The sequence below is a fragment of the Humulus lupulus genome, chromosome 2 (genome assembly GCF_963169125.1).
Source record: "Humulus lupulus chromosome 2, drHumLupu1.1, whole genome shotgun sequence".
In the NCBI taxonomy this organism is placed as follows: Eukaryota; Viridiplantae; Streptophyta; class Magnoliopsida; order Rosales; family Cannabaceae; genus Humulus; species Humulus lupulus.
The window spans coordinates 291,411,436-291,430,668 of NC_084794.1; the positions used below are offsets into that span (position 1 = coordinate 291,411,436).

Genomic DNA, 19,233 nt, shown 5'->3' on the forward strand with positions numbered 1-19,233 from the left:
GGAGTTAGTGACTACCCTAGAGAAGTTGTGGTTCTACTACTGTATAATCTCATATTAATTTTTTTAATTACAAAATTAAGACGAAATAATTTTTTTTACATTACATCATATATCAGTTTCTTTATTTCTTTTTTTTACATCATTTAAATATTATATCTTTAAACACTTTTATTAATTATAACAATAGAAAAGAATAAATTTGGAGAGAGAAATAAAGAAAATTGAATAATTCAATTTTCGTTCTTTCTCTCTCCAAATTTATTAGTTTTTATTTTTTTATTTATTATTTTCTATTATTTTAATTAATAAAAAATAATTAAAGATATAATATGCAAATGATGTAGTTAAAAAAAATAGAAAAACTGATATATTGTAAAATAAAATGATTTTATCTTAATTTTGTAATTAAAAAAATATTAATGTAGGATTATAGTGGTAGAACCACAACTTGTCTAGTATAGTCAATAGCCCCTTAAAAAATCTAAAAAATAATTTTTTAAATATGTTAATTATAGATATTTGATATTTTTTAACTATAGGGAAATTGGCGGCTAAAGTCCCGTTCTTTAAAAAATGAAGCATTTAAGTCTTTGATCTTTTTTTTTTGCAGCAATAGTCCCTAATATTTATGTTTAGTCCCTATGTTAATGGACATATAACGATTTGAGGAAGATGTGCATCAATTGTGTAAAGTCAGGGACTTTTGCCAGAAAAAAAAAAGATAAGAGACTTAAATGCTGCACTCTTGTAAAAAACCAAGCACTTTAGCCGCTAATTATCATTTGTATTGTCTATGCTTTGAGTTGTATTTTCTATATATCTATTATCTTCTCTTTCTATTTATTTGTACTATTTTGTATTGAGTTGTATCTATTGTTACACCCAGATTTCGAGCCTTGAGGATTGTGATCTCGAAAGCTGGATTCGTCAAGTGTGAGCTCGCAATATCTAGATACATGTTCGCAACCTAGGCGCCGAATCTTCATAGTTGGCGGCAACCTCGAAGATGGGTAACCTCGAAGTCCTTATAAGCTCGAAAGACAGACATCGGAAGGCGTCCATTTTCGGGTGACCTTGGATCAAGAGGTCCGAGCTTGACATGAGTGTGAGCTCGAAACAAGGTGTTCTCGATGATGTTTACCGACTCTGAGCTGGTCTTGGAGAAAATAATATAACTCGTAAGTTACTCAGGGACCTAGGCTGGCATGATGCTGATGATGCTAATTGCTGATCTCGAACAGCTTAATAAGTCACTTGAAGAGACGCAGTCTACATTTATTGTTGTAACTTCCCTACAATAAAGAGATATTTATTAGTCGGTTATACGCCCCCTGGTCTTCAAGGGACGTTTCCTGGTATATAGAAGTTACAGGCTTTAAAGTCATTAAATTTATTAATATACAGAATAACTTCCCGAAACGTGTGGGATATTATTCTGAGATTTCCTCTATAAATAGAGAGGTCATGTACCATTGTAAGAGATCGAAATTTAGTGATCTTGAGAAAATCTTTGGAAATTACGTGCTTTACATTTTAAGTTGACGAAAAGCGGCATCAACATCTATCTTTCCTCTTCTGCATCTTTCTATTTATTTGTACCTTTAGTAATTAAGTTGTAAGATATATTTAATAAATTATATTTCTTACATAGAGTTGTATTTGGTTTTTTACAATTTCCATTAAAGCAAAATATATCTCTCTAATAGAATAGTTATAATCTTTGAATTTAACAATATTTCAAGTATCAAAGGCCATATTAGTAAATTTTATTTCTTAATATTCTTTTATGTAATTATTTAATTTATATTAACACTATTATTATTAGGTTAACAATACCTTAACCGAATGGTATCCTCTTCAGTTAGAATAAGTAACCACTTAAATTATTATGTGAATACATACATATGTAACTTATTAAATCTCCTTTGATTTTCAGGTGGTTTATTGGTCTTTCAACCAATATTTTTTTCTTTATAAGAGGGACTTATCTAGGCACAAGTTCTTGTTCTTCTAGTTATTTCTTTAGAATAATTATATTTGCACTCAAATATTACATACAGTGACGTGACACTATTTTTTTAAAACAGTAAGTTCCAATTTAAATATATGTGATGTACAATGTTTAGGTGCGCATATCATTACTCATTTCTTTATTAATTGTAAAAAAAAATCGTTTAATTTTTCGATATCAGTTGATCTTCGATAAAACAACTACTAGATTAGTTTTTACGTCATTTGACTAAACAATAAACTATTTAGATGAAATTGATCCCTCCATTTTTCTGATTTCTCAATTTATTCTATAGTGTTTCAATTATCTTTTTTTTTAAAAAAACAATAATAAGAATCTCTTTTTCTACTCCTTTCCTCTTATAAAAAAATAAAAATAAATAATTAATGCCCTACCAGGCCCATCTATGGTTAAGTTGTCTTAGAAGAGTTGGCAGTGGGCCTCCATTACTTAGCAGATTTCATTTCGCATGGTATCTTAGCAGCCCCACATAAACATAATTGGTTCAAATTTGTTGTCAACACTTTTAATTAATATCAATATTTTAATAAACTATTTAAGATAATATATTATCATATCAATAAGTTTATCTGAAAATTAGAGATAATATATCTCAAACATTATCTTCACATATATTTTGTATGATCTATAATTTTAAAACTATTAAGTTAATTTTAAGATTGAAAAGTAAAAAAAAATTAATATTTCCTTGATTTGCGGTTGTAATTTGCTTAAACAAGCTCAAATACATTACACATTTAAGGGCTACATGACAAGTGGAATAAATAGATCTTGAAAGAGTAATACATAAAATCTCTATATTATTATAAAAAAATTTGATACCAATTGGGTTATTTATAAATAAAAATAACATCTAAAATATAATTAATTATACATTTTTTAAGTCATGCATTAAAAAAAAATATACTTTTATATAGTAATAATTATATATACAATTATGTTTAATTTATTATTCTAATAAGTGAGTTTAAATTTAATTAAATTTATAAAACGTATGATTTATTATTTTTAAATAATTATTATTGTAAAATATCTAAAAAATATCATATTTTAATTTGTTTAATTATTTATTATTTTTAAATAATAAGAGATTATATATTATATGTAAATTTTAAATTTAAGTTTCTTTTAAAAAACAATTTGTTGTTAATTGATAATAGATTATATTATATGTTTAATATGATATTATTCTAATAAGTGAGTTTAAGTTTAATTAAATTTTATTTAAGTTATAAAACGTATGATTTTATTATTTTTAAATAATTATCATTGTAAAATATCTAAAAAAATACCATATTTTAATTTGTTTAATTATTTATTATTTTTAAATAATAAGATATTATATATTATATGTTTAATGTAATATTATATATTATTTATGAATTTTAAATTTAGGTTTCTTGTTAGTTTTTTTTAAAAATAATTTATTGCTAATTGATAGTAGATTATATTATATGTTTAATATAATATTATTCTAATAAGTGAGTTTAAGTGTAATTAAATTTTATTTAAGTTATAAAACGTATGATGTTATTATTTTTAAATAATTATCATTGTAAAATATCTAAAAAAATACCATATTTTAATTTGTTTAATTATTTATTATTTTTAAATAATTATCATTGGAAAATATCTCAAAAATATCCTATCTTCATTTTTTAAATTATTTATTTTAGTTTATTTAAGTTTAAGTGATATTTACAAACTACCATTAAATATAAGAATCTTCCATTAAAGTTAACATTAAAAAAATAAAAAACCTTTAAAATTAAGAATTTCTGTTATCTACTGAATTATTATATAGAAGTGTAACGACCCAACGATCTATGAAACTTAGGTCATTAAACCCACTAGACATAAGCAGAACTTTGAAAAGAACATACACAAGAAAATTCATAACTTTATTGAAAACTTTAAAGAAACAATATTTGTAATACATAAATGAGTTCATTGTTTTAAAATAAGACATAACTTTAAATAAAATTGTTTACAAAGCTACATGCGGAAAAATACATAAAAACATAATTTTAAAGAGACTAAAAAAAACGTTGTCCTCGAATCGACACGCAGTCCATCCATTCCATTCACCTCCATACACACACCAAGCTTCCAAGAATCATTCCGCCTCTGCATCTATTTTCCTGCATCATACTAAAAGAAAATGAGTGAGTTTAATGCCCAACAAGGAAAAACTACTAACAACATAAACATACACATAAATCATATCATAACATATGCTATAAACATATCATAACATATACTAAAAACATATCATAACATATACTATATAAGACTATACTAATAATGACCATTATGACATGTGATAAACCATCTACGTCTCCTGTCTAATATTTGAGGTAGGTTAGATTACATGTAGTGTATGATAACCCATCTACGTCCCCTGTCTAATATTTGAGGTAGGGTAAATCATAACATAACATATAAAAACATAAACTTATCATAACATATTAAACATAACATAACATAAAAACATAACATATCATACAAATATACAAGATCTAGCCTATTTTCCTTACCAAAATACGGGGATGATGAGAACAAGTTCAGGATTTTGGAACACTCCTAAAAACCATTAATAGAGATGTGAGTTTTCTAAAAAAAAGAGATGAAGAGAAATGAACTAAACCATCGAGAAGATACTTACCAACAAGAAATCTCAAGTTTGAAGAACTTAGATGCCTAACCAAGAATAGAGAAGATTGTGTTAGGATTTGAGTAGAGAAAAACTATAAGAACTAGTGAAACAATATAGAAAAGGAACTAAGAATAGGAATACCTTTGAAATTGCTATGACCGAACTACACCTCAAAACCAAAATACACTCTATAAACCTTACTTCCCAAGTGTCTAATAAGCTTATAACCCCAATCCAAGTGTTTATCACTCTATAGTCTCACTAGCACCTAGAAGACTTTGATCAATGCTTGAAGAATGAATGAAAATGCTTGGTGCTAGGTCCTATTTATAAAGTTATAAGAATAAAAATATTATTTTTGGCTTTGAATAAAAATAATGAATTTAATTGAAAATATTTGAATATTCTTCAGCCAAAGGCTTAGGACTTGGTCAAATTGTTCAGTGAGAGGTTTAAGAAGTTCTTGATTTTTAAAAACAAAAATAATCAAAACAAATAGAATCATAACTTCTAACTCCCTAAATCTCGTAACTTTAAACTAACCTACAGTAAAATCAATATATATGGAGCTGTAGAACTCCTATTTAGAATATCTTTATACCGTTAGAAAGCTAATTAAATTATTTACAATTTTTTAGAAATACTATTTTTCGAAATTCATAACATAACTGGGTCAAAAATAAGTCGGAAGTTACAGTACCCTAAAGTTACGAAAAAAAATCTATTTAATTATCTAAATAACAACCTAATCCACAAATAAATAAAATTGTGATAAATATCATGCTCCTAACAGATTCTGGTGAAGACTAAGTCTTATATTTCCCTTATTTTATCATTTAAATAATAATTCCTTGATAATAATGTATATGACAAGTGTCATAATCCTATTGGCTCTATTTAAACCTTATGTTATAATAATAATCATATTAATAACCAGCAATATTAATCAAACCTTATGTTATAATTAATATTCTTAAACTATAGGTTAAACTTATAAAATCCATAACTATTGCTATGAGTTTCCAACTAAATCCCGGCTTGAACCAAAATCCACAGTATTAAACATACTATAACTACTACTAGCTATTACTATTAGTATTACTATCTAACTAGCTAAGTAAAGTTCTTGGACTCTACAAAAAGAAATAATACATCATACGGATAAAATTAAGGATTTATTACACATTTAAATTACTTAAATTATTTTTAAATATGTAATAGTCATTAAGGAATTTTATTGTTATACTTTTTTGGTGTTTTGAAATATTTTTACATCAATACTTCTATTCAATTATAAGCTCATAGTTAGAATGTAGTTTGTTTGGACCAAAAGTATTCTTATATAAATGTTTTACTGAGTTTATTTGTAATCATATACAATTATATTACTAGTTTCTCATAGTTTAATATTTATTTAGATTTATATATTCTGATTGGGTATTAATGTTTTTTTTTTGAAAAAAACAATGTCAGGCACATAATTTTTAAATCTTAAATCATCTATTAGCTATGAATCAAAAAGCTTTCAAGTTAACACAAACAATTCTCTAGAAAAAATAAAATGGCTACAATTTGGCCGTTTAAACGTAATTCCACATTTGTTTTTAAATTCTAAAAAAAAACTAAATTAAATTTAGTCTTGAGTCTATTTTTTGTCAAATCAATTAAATATTTTTAATTTTAATATCTTAAATTCAAGGACCGAAATAGTATATTCCTAAAAATAATTATAGAAAAAAAAAAGAATTATGAGAAAGAACCTAAAATTATTAAATATTGAAATTTAAGCACAACTGTATGCCATAATTAGCAAAATTGGTCAAACATGCCCTTCTCCAATTAAGAATTATAAATTTACCCGAAGTTTTCAATTGCATTAAAATAAGAATCCAGGCCAGGGTCCATGTATTAGAATTGCAAGTTAACTTAGTTTCTTGAAAATAGTTACAGTTTTATTAGTTATATATAAATATATTAGAATAAGCTATATCTAAATATTACCATTGTGGGACCAAATATTTTGATTTCTAATTAAAATACATTCACCCTGGCTTGGATTCTTAATTAAAGGATATGTTTGACCAATTTTGCCAATTATGGCATACAGTTGTGCTTGATTTAATCATTGTAATTAAGAAAAATAAAATATACATTATCTGAGTTATAATTTTAAATTTCTTAAGGTATTAGTTTATTGAAAGATTGCCAATGTATTATCCAAGACTATTTTATTTGTTCTTCAATGAATTTATTTACTTATTTGTCGGTTGAATTCACATTTTTGAGGGAAATGAGTGTCTTTCGTGTTGATTGGTTTATCATTCAAATACAATTTTATATTTTTTAATTCTTAAAATAGAAATGACTCACATAATTATTGATTTGTAGGTTATTTTAAAAGTAAATTCAAAACAAATTTTGGAAAATAAACAAACTTTTACACATAAAAATTGAAAACGATATTTTATCGTTTCCTACAATTTCTTTAGCTTTTAGAGGGACCCATGTTATTTTAAATGTAAAATTACTAACCAATCAAAAATATAGAAAATGAAAATATTATTTTCAAATTAATTAACAATCCAAATATATTATTTTTGAATATCGAACCAATCAAGCCCTTTGTTTCGATATTCCTCGGCAACCAAATTGTTAGTAAGATGTCATTCCTTGCCCAATTAAGATGATTTTGATTTGGTTATGTTTTTTGTGTTTGTCTTTGTGATCTCTCCTTAAGTGGTTCATTGTCTTTGTTCAAACAATGTTCATTGTGCCATGTTGATTAGAGTGAAGGAAACGCGATTGAGATTGGATGGGAATTGCCTTCCCTATCTCTGTCCATGCTCCCTGTCTAGCTTAATTCCTATTTAAGTTTCGTGTCTCTAATTATTGTCTAGCTTAATCCTTGTTGAAGGGAGTGACAATGAATCTTTGTTGAGGTTAGATTCATTTGTGAAAAATAAAGTTTGTGTTTGGTAAATTTTTTATTTTTGAATTTTTTAAACATAAAAATAAAAAATTTATTTTTGTTTTGTATTTTTAAAAAATAAAAATATGTCTGGTAACTATTTTTATTTTTTATTTTTAAAAACAAAAAATAATAAATACGTTTGCTAACTTTTTTATTTTTATTTTTTGTTTAACAATATAAAATGAGGTGTTGATTTGAAGAAGAGAAGAAAAAAAAACCGAAAAGTAAAAAACGGTTTAATTTTTTTTTGAAAGTAAACAAATTTTATTTTCAAAATTTAATGAATTTTAATTAAATTTTTTTTAAATAATAAATAAAAATAGAGTTACCAAACATTTTGTGTTTAATTTTCAAATTCTTAATTAATTAAATAAAAAATTATTTTTTTAAGTTTTACCAAACAACTCCAAAATTATTTTAACAAAATCTAAAATAATACAATATATATACATATTAATAATAGAATCACAAATTTAAAATATCTCTTCTATATAAAAAAAAGTGTAGACAACATAAGTTTTTTATTTTAACAGTTTTTTTATAACTTTAACGAAATATTTTAAATATTTAACGAAATATGCTTTTAAAATAAATTAAAATATATATTTATTAATTATATTAATATAAATTTAAATTCTTATAAAATATCATTATTATAATAATATTTAATGCAAGTATAAATATTTAATAATTATATTAATATAAATTCACATGTTATAAGATGTTATTATGATAATAGTGTATAATATATAATTTTATTTTTTACTAATTATATTAATATGAATTCAAATATTATTATTATTATAATAATAATATTTAGTACAAGACTAGATATTTAATAATTATATTAAAATAAATTAAAATATCATTATAATAATAATATATAATACATAATCTTAATTTTTATGAAAAAATTATCATTTATATTTAAAAAGAAAACATATTAATTTTTGTAAGTATGATATTTTCTAGTATTTTTAACATAAATATGAAGACAAAAATTAGGCTACCCAAACCTAAAGCCTCCTTTTCGTGGATGCAATTATTTCGACACACATTAATATGATTGACTTTAGAGTAGTTGTTTTATTAGCATATAAGAATATTATAGCATCCTTGAAAAAATTGCTACAAAGTAGAAAATACCTTAATACACAACCAAAGGGCCACACTTTAGGTTCCTTCGGTTAGAAACTTTCAAAATAAATAATTTCTTACAAGAATGATCGATTGATTTTTTTTTTTTATATACGGTGGTTTATGATAAATGTCTCTTATCGATGTTTCAGGTAGAAGCACTAGTTCTATTGGTGAGACTAACATGAGTTCGAGGAATTGACCTACCTATTAAAGCTTTATTTACTAACTCTTTGTCTTTTGTCAAAGTTTTGGATAATACTATTGTGTATCACAATGAGATGAGAGTCATTTTTTCGGATATAAAAATTTTATTGTCTAACTTTCTGGAGGCATATCTTTCTCATTTTAGTCGTAATTTTAATATTATGGCTCATTGATTGGCTAAGTATGCCCTTAGGCTAGACAATAAGCTTTTTTGGATGTTTGAGATCCATCCTCCTATTTGTACTTGTGAACATCAACATTTATCGAATTCAGTATTTCTTGAAGAAAAAAAAGCCTCTAAATAAAAAATAATATAAATTGAGAAATAAAATAATTAAAATTATGATTTCATAAATTTATTCAATTGTGAACTTCTTAAATATAATTTTACTAAAACCCAATAAATACTAGAACCGGCGCTGCCTACACCTTATGATAAATTCAACTTTAGTAAAATCCATAGGTGATTAAAAAAAAACCTTTATTTAATAAGATATACAATATATTTAATAATTGCATGTTATTAAACTTATATTTGATAAAAGAAAAAAGAAAAAGAGCAACGAAAGTACAATTTTTGCATCTTATATAGAAGCACAAAACCAAGAAAAAGCATTTGAGTGTTTGATAGGGAACACGATAAGATATTAAAAGACTCTAAATTAATATTTAAAAAAAAAACTAAAAAAGTGAATGAAATAGGTAGGAAAGTTGCTATTAATATATTTATTTATTTATTAATTTTTAAAAAAGAAAAGTGATAGATATGGTCATGGTTGACTCATATTAGGGTGTAAAATTCAGGTAGACGCTATTCATTGTGCCTAAAATGACGGTTGAATGTTCATTATTTAAGAAAAGTCATAGAAATAGAAAGCTATGTTTTCCATACATATAATATTATAAAATTGTGTATATTTATTTATTATATTAATTTCTATAAATAAACTTTGTTTGAAAGGACAAGACGATGTCTTTGGTTTTGGACAAAGAAGGGGGCAAAAGAACTATGCTAGTGAGACTGAGAATTATGTGACTATTTACAAAAGAACAATATTTTTCGATATGTGCTTCAAAGCTAAAACAAATTAGGAGGGAATCTTCCCTTGTTGGGAGTGTCTTTGTTATTGGATTTTCACACTATTATTATCCTACTTAATATGATTGAGTTGTTTTCTTTGTGAGGTCTGTGTGGTTCTTTAAGCATCGTTTGAGGGTATGTTATTTTATTGTAAGTGTCTTTATTTTTTAATCTTCACACTATCGTCATCTTAATTAATATGATTGAGTCGTTTTTTTTGTAAGATCTATGCAGTTCTTTAATCATCGTTTGATGGTATGTTACCTTATTGCAAGTGTCTTTGTTCTTGGGTTTTCATACTATAATCATCGTAATTGATATGATTGAGTCGTTTTTTTTGTGAGATCTGTACGATTTTTTAAGTAATGTTTGAGGGTATGTTACCTTATTGTAAATGTCTTTGTTTTTGAGTTTTCACACTATTATCATCGTAATTGATATGATTGAGTCGTTTTCTTTGTGAGATTTGAGCGGTTCTTTAAGCATCGATTGTCCTGTAAAACCTTGTTCACTATTAAAAGATTGTTTATTTCCTTAAAAACAAACTTTAAATTATAAAAAAATTCATATTTTTTTACACTCTAATATTTGAAAGATAAGAGAAGCTAAACATATACTTTTTTATTCTTAATTTTTTTTACTTTCTTGTCTCATTGCATAACATATGCATTTTATTAATAATTAATATTTTATTAAATTATATAATTTTGAGTAATACTAATATCTGCTTATCAAGTATAAAAAGAGAATAATGTAATTCACACAAATAAATATATTTTTATAAACTCATTTTCTTTTACAAAATAGATTATAATATCATTTAAGGAAATTCAATCAAATTTTATTTTGTATTGACCAAAATTAATTCAAAAAAAAAAAAGAAAAGAAACTTAGTTATGAGTTCAGGTCAAGTAACTATCATCTTGAAGAATGATGTTAACTTATTTAGACGAGTCAAAGTGAAATGAGACGAACATGAAGAGGAATCACACGAGTTGTATTATATCCAATGTTACTTATAACCGAAAATAGTTTCACATTATAAGGAATTACTTTGATATTTACATTATAATATTTAAATATAATGTTTGAATTCAAATAGCCTATAAAGTAGTTTGTTGACCCTGAAAAATGGATATTTATTATAAATAGAGTTGTCAACATATAACAAAACATTTGATTTCATATCCAACCTAGAAAAAAATTTAGAAATTATTTTCCACAAATTTGATAAGATATTTTTTAATATTTTCTTTTTTTATATATTTATAATTGTTGTAAATTTTAAAAAATTATACTGCATTTAAGTTTTAATTTTTCTAGGAAAAAATTCGTAATTTATTGATTCAATCCAAATATGAGAAAATAAATTTTTTTGAATTTTATTTTTTTCCATCTTAAAATCCAAGATCTAAACAAAACCTAAATTTATTCTATTTGCTCAAATACAATATATGATAAACACATTGTTATACCCAAAAATTGGAGATCAATAACGTGACAATAAATGTGACGTATGGCAGTGCACTCCTCAGAGTTGTGATAAAGGACCCGGTAGACTGACGAAGAATTTGGACTGCTTGAAAGATGTCATAAGCAAGTCAAGTGCACCTTGGTCCTAGGAGGCTAAGGAGAATGCATCCTAGGAGAGCTAAGAAGAGTGCATCCGAGGAGAAACATGACATGTTAGAGGGGAGTGCCATGTTGGAGGAGTTCCATGCAAGCCAAGAATTGAGACTTAGATTTTGACAAGGAGAGCATACACAATGTCCGATCGGACATAGTTGAGAGATGCTAGAGGAGAGTGCCTCGGACCTATCCGAGGTGGGAAGCTTCAAGGAGATTGCCTAGGACCTATCCGAGGTGAGAAGCATCAAGGAGAGTGCCTCAGACCTATCCGAGGTGAGAAGCTTCAAGGAGGTTGCCTGGACCTATCCGAGGTGAGAAGCTTCAAGGAGGTTGCCTCGGACCTATCCGGGGTGAGATGCCAAGGAGATTGGTTCAAGGAGAAATATGGCATGCTAGAGGAGAGTGCCATGTTAGAGGAGAGAAGTGCATGTCCTACCACCATGCATGTCCTACCACCATGCACGTCCAACCAACACTTGCATGAGTGGTCAGTAGGAGGTAGATCAACTAGCTAGAGGAGACTAAGTCAAGATTCCCAGAAACAACTTCAACAAGATATGCGGTAATCTCTCATTCTTCCCACAAATGGGGGTTTGTTACATTTTGAATGTTTATTTGTAATTTAAATGTAATAAATATAATAAAATATCCCGGTTCTAAGGGATACCCTATGTATGACCCTAAGCCTATAAATAGGGGGCTTATGGGATGAAAGAGGGGCTTCTTCTGCTTCTTCTTTTTAGAGAGAGAAATTTGAGTCTGAGTATTCTAGAGAGAGAAAGTGCTGAAATAAGAGAGAATTCTTGTATTTTTGCAATATGTACTGAAGAAATTCAGTTGGCTTAGTCCATCTGATCTTGAGTACGGATCTATAAATCACAACTCTAAGTGGATTAGGCTATTACCGACAATCGAGGCTGAACCACTATAAAAATCTTGTGTGTTCTTTATTTTCTTTATTATACTATCTGTGTCGTATAAAATCTCTTGAAGACTTGTCGTATTTGACGTTCTCACGTCGTTGGCTAAAAACACAGTCAACACACATGATGTCATTTTACTTCAATAAAATAATTTAGCATTACATATAAATATATTATTTATATGTCCTTTTAAATAACTTTATTTTATTAGAGTAAAATGACATTATTTGCATTAGAGGTATTCCCCCAACCTTAATAGTTAGGTTTGGAGTGCCAAGATTGGACTCAACCTCCCTTCCGATTGTGTGTCGCCTCCCTCCATCTCTTTCTTCTCACTTATGTTGTGCTGCCGCCTCCCTCCTTCTTCTCTATCTCAGTCCGACGCTGAAGCAACCTAGAGTCACAACACGTCCTTTCTTCAGCCACGACCCATGGAGTCACGACATGGACCACCTCTCTCTCCTGACCGACCCTCATGCCCTCACGGTCATAGTAGCCACTCACTATAGATTTGATTTTATGTGTTGTGTTTTGTATTTGAATCTAGAATTGATTGTTTTGAATTTGTATGATAAATGATAAAAAGTATACTATTTGAGTTTTTTTATTTTTAGATTTGAATATGAGTTTTTTGTTGTTGCAGATGTATTCTTGATGTTTCATGACTTTGGATTTAATCCGAATAAGTTAACACTCACTCTAAAAGACCTGAACTCGAATCCAATCAAATTCAAATATGATTTGGAAATCGAACAAACCCAAACCTAATGCTCCCGAACTAGAGTAACTCAATCTTTGTGACTGCGTAGCTTATTACATGTTACATTTTTACTTGTATTAAATACCAACATTATTTCAGATGGCTTTTTTTTAATAGTTTTATTTTTTATTTTTTGAGTAAATAGCAACATTTAATCATGATATTTTCTCTGGCAAAAGAAAATAAAAATTATGATGGTATGAAAATAAAAATTATGATGGTATTTATTGAGGTGAAAGAAAACCTAATAAGTTAAAAAAAATAATTACAATCATAACTGGCAGTTCTGATTTCTGAACCTGATCTTGCCCCAACAGTATTTTTTTTTTCATAAATAATATTTTTAATCGAATAAATAACATAATATAATATATTTAAAAAATGTAAGAAAAAATTGGCATGAGATGAGACTGACTGGCATCACAGCACAGCACAGTACAGCAAGCTGTGGTCTATAGTTTATCTCTTAGGTAATGGCAATTACCGTTTGGAATGCTAATCAATTAAATAATAAGAAACTTAAATATTATACTAATTATACTATCAAATCAAATAAATATACAGTTATTAGCTTAAATCAAAATTAATAAATAATTAATAAGATTGAAGGGGAAAGGGGAAAGCAGGTTCCCTCTTTTCTGGCTCACATGCTAACCCTTCCCATTTTTGGACCCTCTGCCTATCTCTGACTTTTCATGTCCAATCTTTGCGTTCTTATCTTTGTGTTCAACAAGTTAAAAAAAAAATAATAATAATAATTTGAGATTGAAAATACTTCTTCTCTTCTTGGTCTCTCTCATAACACTTTGTTTCAGTCCTATAAAAACAACCTGTGTTTTCTTTGAATTGGGTCATCTTTTTGTTTAACACTAAATATAAAAAAAAAGTATCTTTTTTTTTTAATTTTGATTCCCACTTTTTGGATTCTTTTTTCTCAATATTGGATTTGGGATTTGCTTGAATGGTGGGGTTTTGTTTCTTTCCTTCTCTATTCGTTTCCTGATTCTATTGAAGTAAATTCTCTTTCTTCTTTCAAATACCATTTCTTTTATTCCGGGGTTTCTTTTCTCTTTTTGTTTCTCCTACATTTGAATAAAGTTTTCTTTTTAATATTAAGATTTTGGTTTCGAACACCCACATGCATGTTCTTGTGGTTTGTCTGATCTGGATTGGATCACAAGGGTCGGGTCCTTAGTGTTCCCTATCAACTTCCGGGGAAATGGAAAGAAAAATAGAGAGAGAAAGATAGCTTTTTTTTTTTGGGTGGTGGGGTTGAGTGCCTGAGTTCTCAATCTTGGTCTCAAAGAAGAGTAAGAAGAAGAAGAAGGGGGAAGAGAAGAGAAGAGAATAAGAAGGTGAGATTTTTTTTTTCTTGTTCCTCGACTCTTGGATGCTTGCCTTGGGCCCACCTAAGATACTTTTCTTGTGCTTCCAATCTGGTGTCAACTGTTTCTGTTCTCCTTTTTGTTTGTTTTGCTTGTGGTGTCGTGCCTTTTGGGTGGTAATCTGAATTGAGTTTGTTTCTTTTCCGGGTAACGTTTAAAGGAATATCTCAAATTTGTGAACTGGGTTTGTCTCCAACTCTTGATTTGATGCTCAGAACTTCGATACAATTTCTGGGTTTTCGATTTTAGTTCACGGTGTTTGAGAATTCAATATTGGGTTAGTGATTATCCATCAGTTTTGGATGATTCAACTGGGTCTTTGTTCTTCTGCACATTAAATCGCCCTCTGTAGCATATTGATACGTATATATATATATACATAGATTCTCCTGAGGCATGGCTGGTATTGATGTTTCGAAGTATGCTCATAGCCCTGTTCATAAGGCCATAGCCATGAGGGACTATGCCGGTCTCAGGAGGATACTGGCTAGTTTACCACGTCTTTGTAACCCATCTGAGGTTCGTACAGAGGCCATTTCTTTAGCTGAGGAAGAGAAGGCTGAGGCTATTTCTGCTGCTATTGATCGCCGGGATGTTCCTAACCGTGACACACCTCTTCACTTGGCTGTAAAGCTTGGTGACCTGACTTCTACCGAAATGCTCATGGTTGCCGGCGCAGATTGGAGCTTGCAGAATGAAAGTGGTTGGAGTGCACTACAGGAAGCTATCTGCAATAGGGAAGAAGCTATTGCCATGTGTATAGTTAGGCATTACCAGCCTCTGGCTTGGGCAAAATGGTGTAGAAGGTTGCCCCGATTGGTGGGGGCTATGAGAAGGATGAGGGACTTTTATATGGAAATTACATTTCATTTTGAGAGTTCTGTAATCCCTTTCATTTCTAGGATTGCCCCTTCTGACACTTACAAGATTTGGAAAAGGGGTGCAAATTTGAGAGCAGATATGACTTTGGCAGGTTTTGATGGATTTAGGATTCAACGTTCCGATCAGAGTATTGTTTTCCTTGGTGATGGTTCTGAAGATGGCAAAGTCCCTCCTGGATCACTCTGTATGATCTCACACAAGGATAAGGAGGTGATGAATGCTTTGGATGGTGCTGGTTCACCAGCAACTGAAGAAGAGGTTCGCCAAGAAGTGGTAGCAATGTCCCAAACTAACATCTTCAGGCCCGGGATTGATGTAACTCAGGCAGTTCTTTTGCCTCAGTTGACTTGGAGGCGACAAGAGAAAACAGAGATGGTTGGAGCATGGAGGGCAAAAGTGTATGATATGCATAATGTAGTTGTGAGCATAAAATCTAGGAGGGTTCCGGGGGCTATGACCGATGATGAGTTTTTCTCATCTTGCAATGACAATGGACCAGATAGTGAGGAGATTGATGATATTTTGACTGAGGAGGAGAAGAGACAACTTGAGGTTGCACTTAAGTTGGATTCCTCAGAATTGCCTGTTGAGAATGGTGATGGGATTATTGGGCATCGCCATAGCTGTTATGAGCAGAGGGATATCAATATAGAAGAAGTCAATGGTTGTAGAACTGTAGAGATTAAACAAGAAAAGAAAGGATGGTTTGGTGGATGGAGGAAAAAGGATACTAAAATTGAAGGGCCAAAAAAAATTGCCCCTCCAAGAAATTCTCTTTGTGTAGAGGAGAAGGTGAGTGATCTGCTTGGGGATTCTCCATCTAGAAATCAGATTAAGCCAGGTAGACATTCTGTGGAGATTCATATGAGGGGGGATGAGCACCGAAGAGTGAGGGATACCAAAGCTTCGTCTTCCACAACCACAAGTTCTGAGAACAGAAATCGCCACAAGGATGCAGGTCGGGAGAATGAGTATAAAAAGGGATTGAGGCCTATCCTCTGGCTTTCTCCAAACTTTCCACTTCAGACAGAGGAGCTATTGCCATTGCTTGATATCCTAGCGAACAAGGTTAAGGCAATCCGTCGATTGAGGGAACTTCTAACAACAAAACTTCCTTTGGGAACCTTCCCTGTCAAGGTATATTATTATCACTTATGTTGCTTCATTGCTCTTGTTATTTTCATAGACTGTTGCATTGGATATAAGTTTTAAAATGCTATCTATTGTCCATGTAGTTATACTCTTACTGCATTTACTATTTTAGTTATGAAGACTTCCTAATTTGAAGTTCTATCAATGGTATTTTCAATTCAGGGATTTCAACTGTAGTTAAAATAGTTTGAGTGGATGGTGAATCAATTAAGGTTTTTGTCGGTGCATTAAGAGAGTTGGATGCTTCTGAGCCTTTTTTGTTTCTTTCTTCTGATCCACAGATCGCCAGTAATGGTGACTTGTAGTTTGTTATGATGAGAGGGAATCTTTGGGACTTTTTGCTTTATCAATGACTTTAATTTACTTGGTTATGATATGATTGGTCATGCCCTACCATTGTAGTTTGCAGGAGTTACTGTTCTTACATATTTCAGCTAACAGCAGTATTAGAATTAACACATGACCCACATTGAGAAGTTTAAAACTTGTGAATTTTCTTAAATTTTAGTTCTAGAAGTAAATTTGATGAATTAAGCTTGCACCATATATTTTTCTCGCTCAATAGTTACTGTCATATTTCCTTGTCAGTAAGATACTTACGCAGGCTAACCAATTAATGCAGTTGTTGAAGATAGACATAGGCATAGGCATAGATTTATAGTGTTAGAAACGTCAATCTAGTCACACAACTGATTTCTTATGATTCAGTTTGGATGTTTGAGTATTATCCCTTTTCAACCAGTTTGAGATAACATAATTGTAAGAATCCAACTAGAAAATTTCACAGTAAGCAAATGTTGATCTCGAGACCAACACCGTACAAGGGTGAGTTGATTTTGCTGTGTCCCTCACTTATTTATACAATCAACTAACTAACTAACTAAAACAACTATCTCAAAGTGGCCTAACTTCCTTCTATAAGCAAGTTACTTATCACACCACCATCACTTTTCTATGGTCTGTTTACTTTGTGACATTGTTTATTTTCTATCTTTGGAGGGTTTCGGTAATGTAAGCCATTTCCCGTCCTGCCTGAGCATTTTTTGTTATAGCCTGTGTTGATGCTAACGATCTTACATAACGGTTTTTTGGTTTCCACGTTCAGGTTGCCATTCCCGTTGTTCCTACCATCAGAGTAATGGTGACTTTCACAAAGTTTGAAGAGTTGGCACCGGTGGATGAATTCTCAACGCCCCCGTCAAGCCCTTCTGCTGTTGGCAGAGAGAGCCCAGCTGCATCGCAGCCTTCCAGTTCATCCTGGTTTCAGTGGATAAAAGCTCCTTTACACCGCTCTACCTCATCCAACGCCATGTCCAGCAGTAGGATAGAAACTATCCAAGATCCGTTTGCAATTCCCTCAGAGTACACTTGGGTTACAGCTGAAGCCAAAAAGAAGAAGATGCAAGAGAGGAGCAAGTCAAAGAAAGCAAAGAGTCAAAACCAATGATAATACCACCGTTGGAGATTGAAGGCCTAAATGTGTAATAGAGGATCTGGTTCACTTAATGAACGCCTCAGATACCAAGTAGGGAATAGTGTCTCATAAATTCATGAATTTGTGATAGAAGTAAATGATTCCTTCTTTTCAAGAAAAAAAAAGGTAGTAAATCATTGTGGGGTTGGCTGAAAAAGGGAAAAAGAAAAAAAAAGTTGATATGATGATTCTTGCAACAAATGCTTTTTGCATTTGCTAAATGTGTACACAATTTGGAATGCTTAGAAATGCTCCGGTTTCATACAGAGTTTATTTATTTAATTCTTATTATATGTGCTTTGTGTTTTGTCTGAATTGTACACATAAAGAAAATAGTCAATATGCCTTGTTCACTTTTCTGGTACAAATATATTATTAACTAAAGTTCAGCTTATGTGAAAGAAAGAGGTAAATGAATCACCCTAGATATTTTTTTTTATTTTCTTTTTAAAAGAAGAGTTCAATGGTAATTCTTGCAGCTGTTGCCAGTTTTTTTTAGTTTTAAACAGTGGGCCTAATTTTTTCATGTGACTTTGAAAGAAGAGAGTTTCATGGATTATTTTTAACTAGTCCAACCTAAGTGGGATTTTTTTAATATTAAAATTTTGGTTATAAAACCTACTCATTTGTCTAGTACTTATCTGGTTGGTTATCCCCATAATCATTTCATTTTTATACAAATTTATTGGACTTGGCAAGTGGTTCAATTCAAGGCTCAGCTCACAGGGTAAGTACAAAACAAGCTAATTAACTTCATTAGGTTTCTTTTTTGTGTTTTGAAAAATACTTCTTTAGGTTCTTTTGAAACCAATTTATGATATAACTATCAGCCGCCAAAACATACCCCATTATATTAAACTTTTTAATGCAACTATTAAGTTCTGTAGTAACAACAAAAGATAATAGAGAGAAAATGTACAATAGGTGGGTGGGTAGAATCTTTA

General features: G+C 29.6%; 1 protein-coding gene across 1 annotated transcript; it reads left to right on the forward strand.

Annotated features, from left to right (window-relative positions):
• Window positions 1-14,053: 14,053 nt before the first annotated feature.
• LOC133819767 (uncharacterized) lies at window positions 14,054-18,582 on the forward strand. Its single transcript, XM_062253102.1, has 2 exons — window positions 14,054-16,800; window positions 17,921-18,582. Exons 1-2 carry the CDS (start codon window positions 15,178-15,180, stop codon window positions 18,260-18,262), a joined length of 1,965 nt encoding a protein of 654 aa, XP_062109086.1. The 5' UTR covers window positions 14,054-15,177; the 3' UTR covers window positions 18,263-18,582.
• Window positions 18,583-19,233: the final 651 nt, after the last annotated feature.

What these genes read in the sequence shown, in the direction of transcription:
- LOC133819767 (XM_062253102.1), top strand. Translation starts at nt 15,178, where the DNA reads ATGGCTGGTATTGATGTTTCGAAGTATGCTCATAGCCCTGTTCATAAG. An exon ending in TGGGAACCTTCCCTGTCAAG is followed by an intron (nt 16,801 to 17,920) that starts GTATATTATTAT and finishes TTCCACGTTCAG; the next exon opens with GTTGCCATTCCCGTTGTTCC.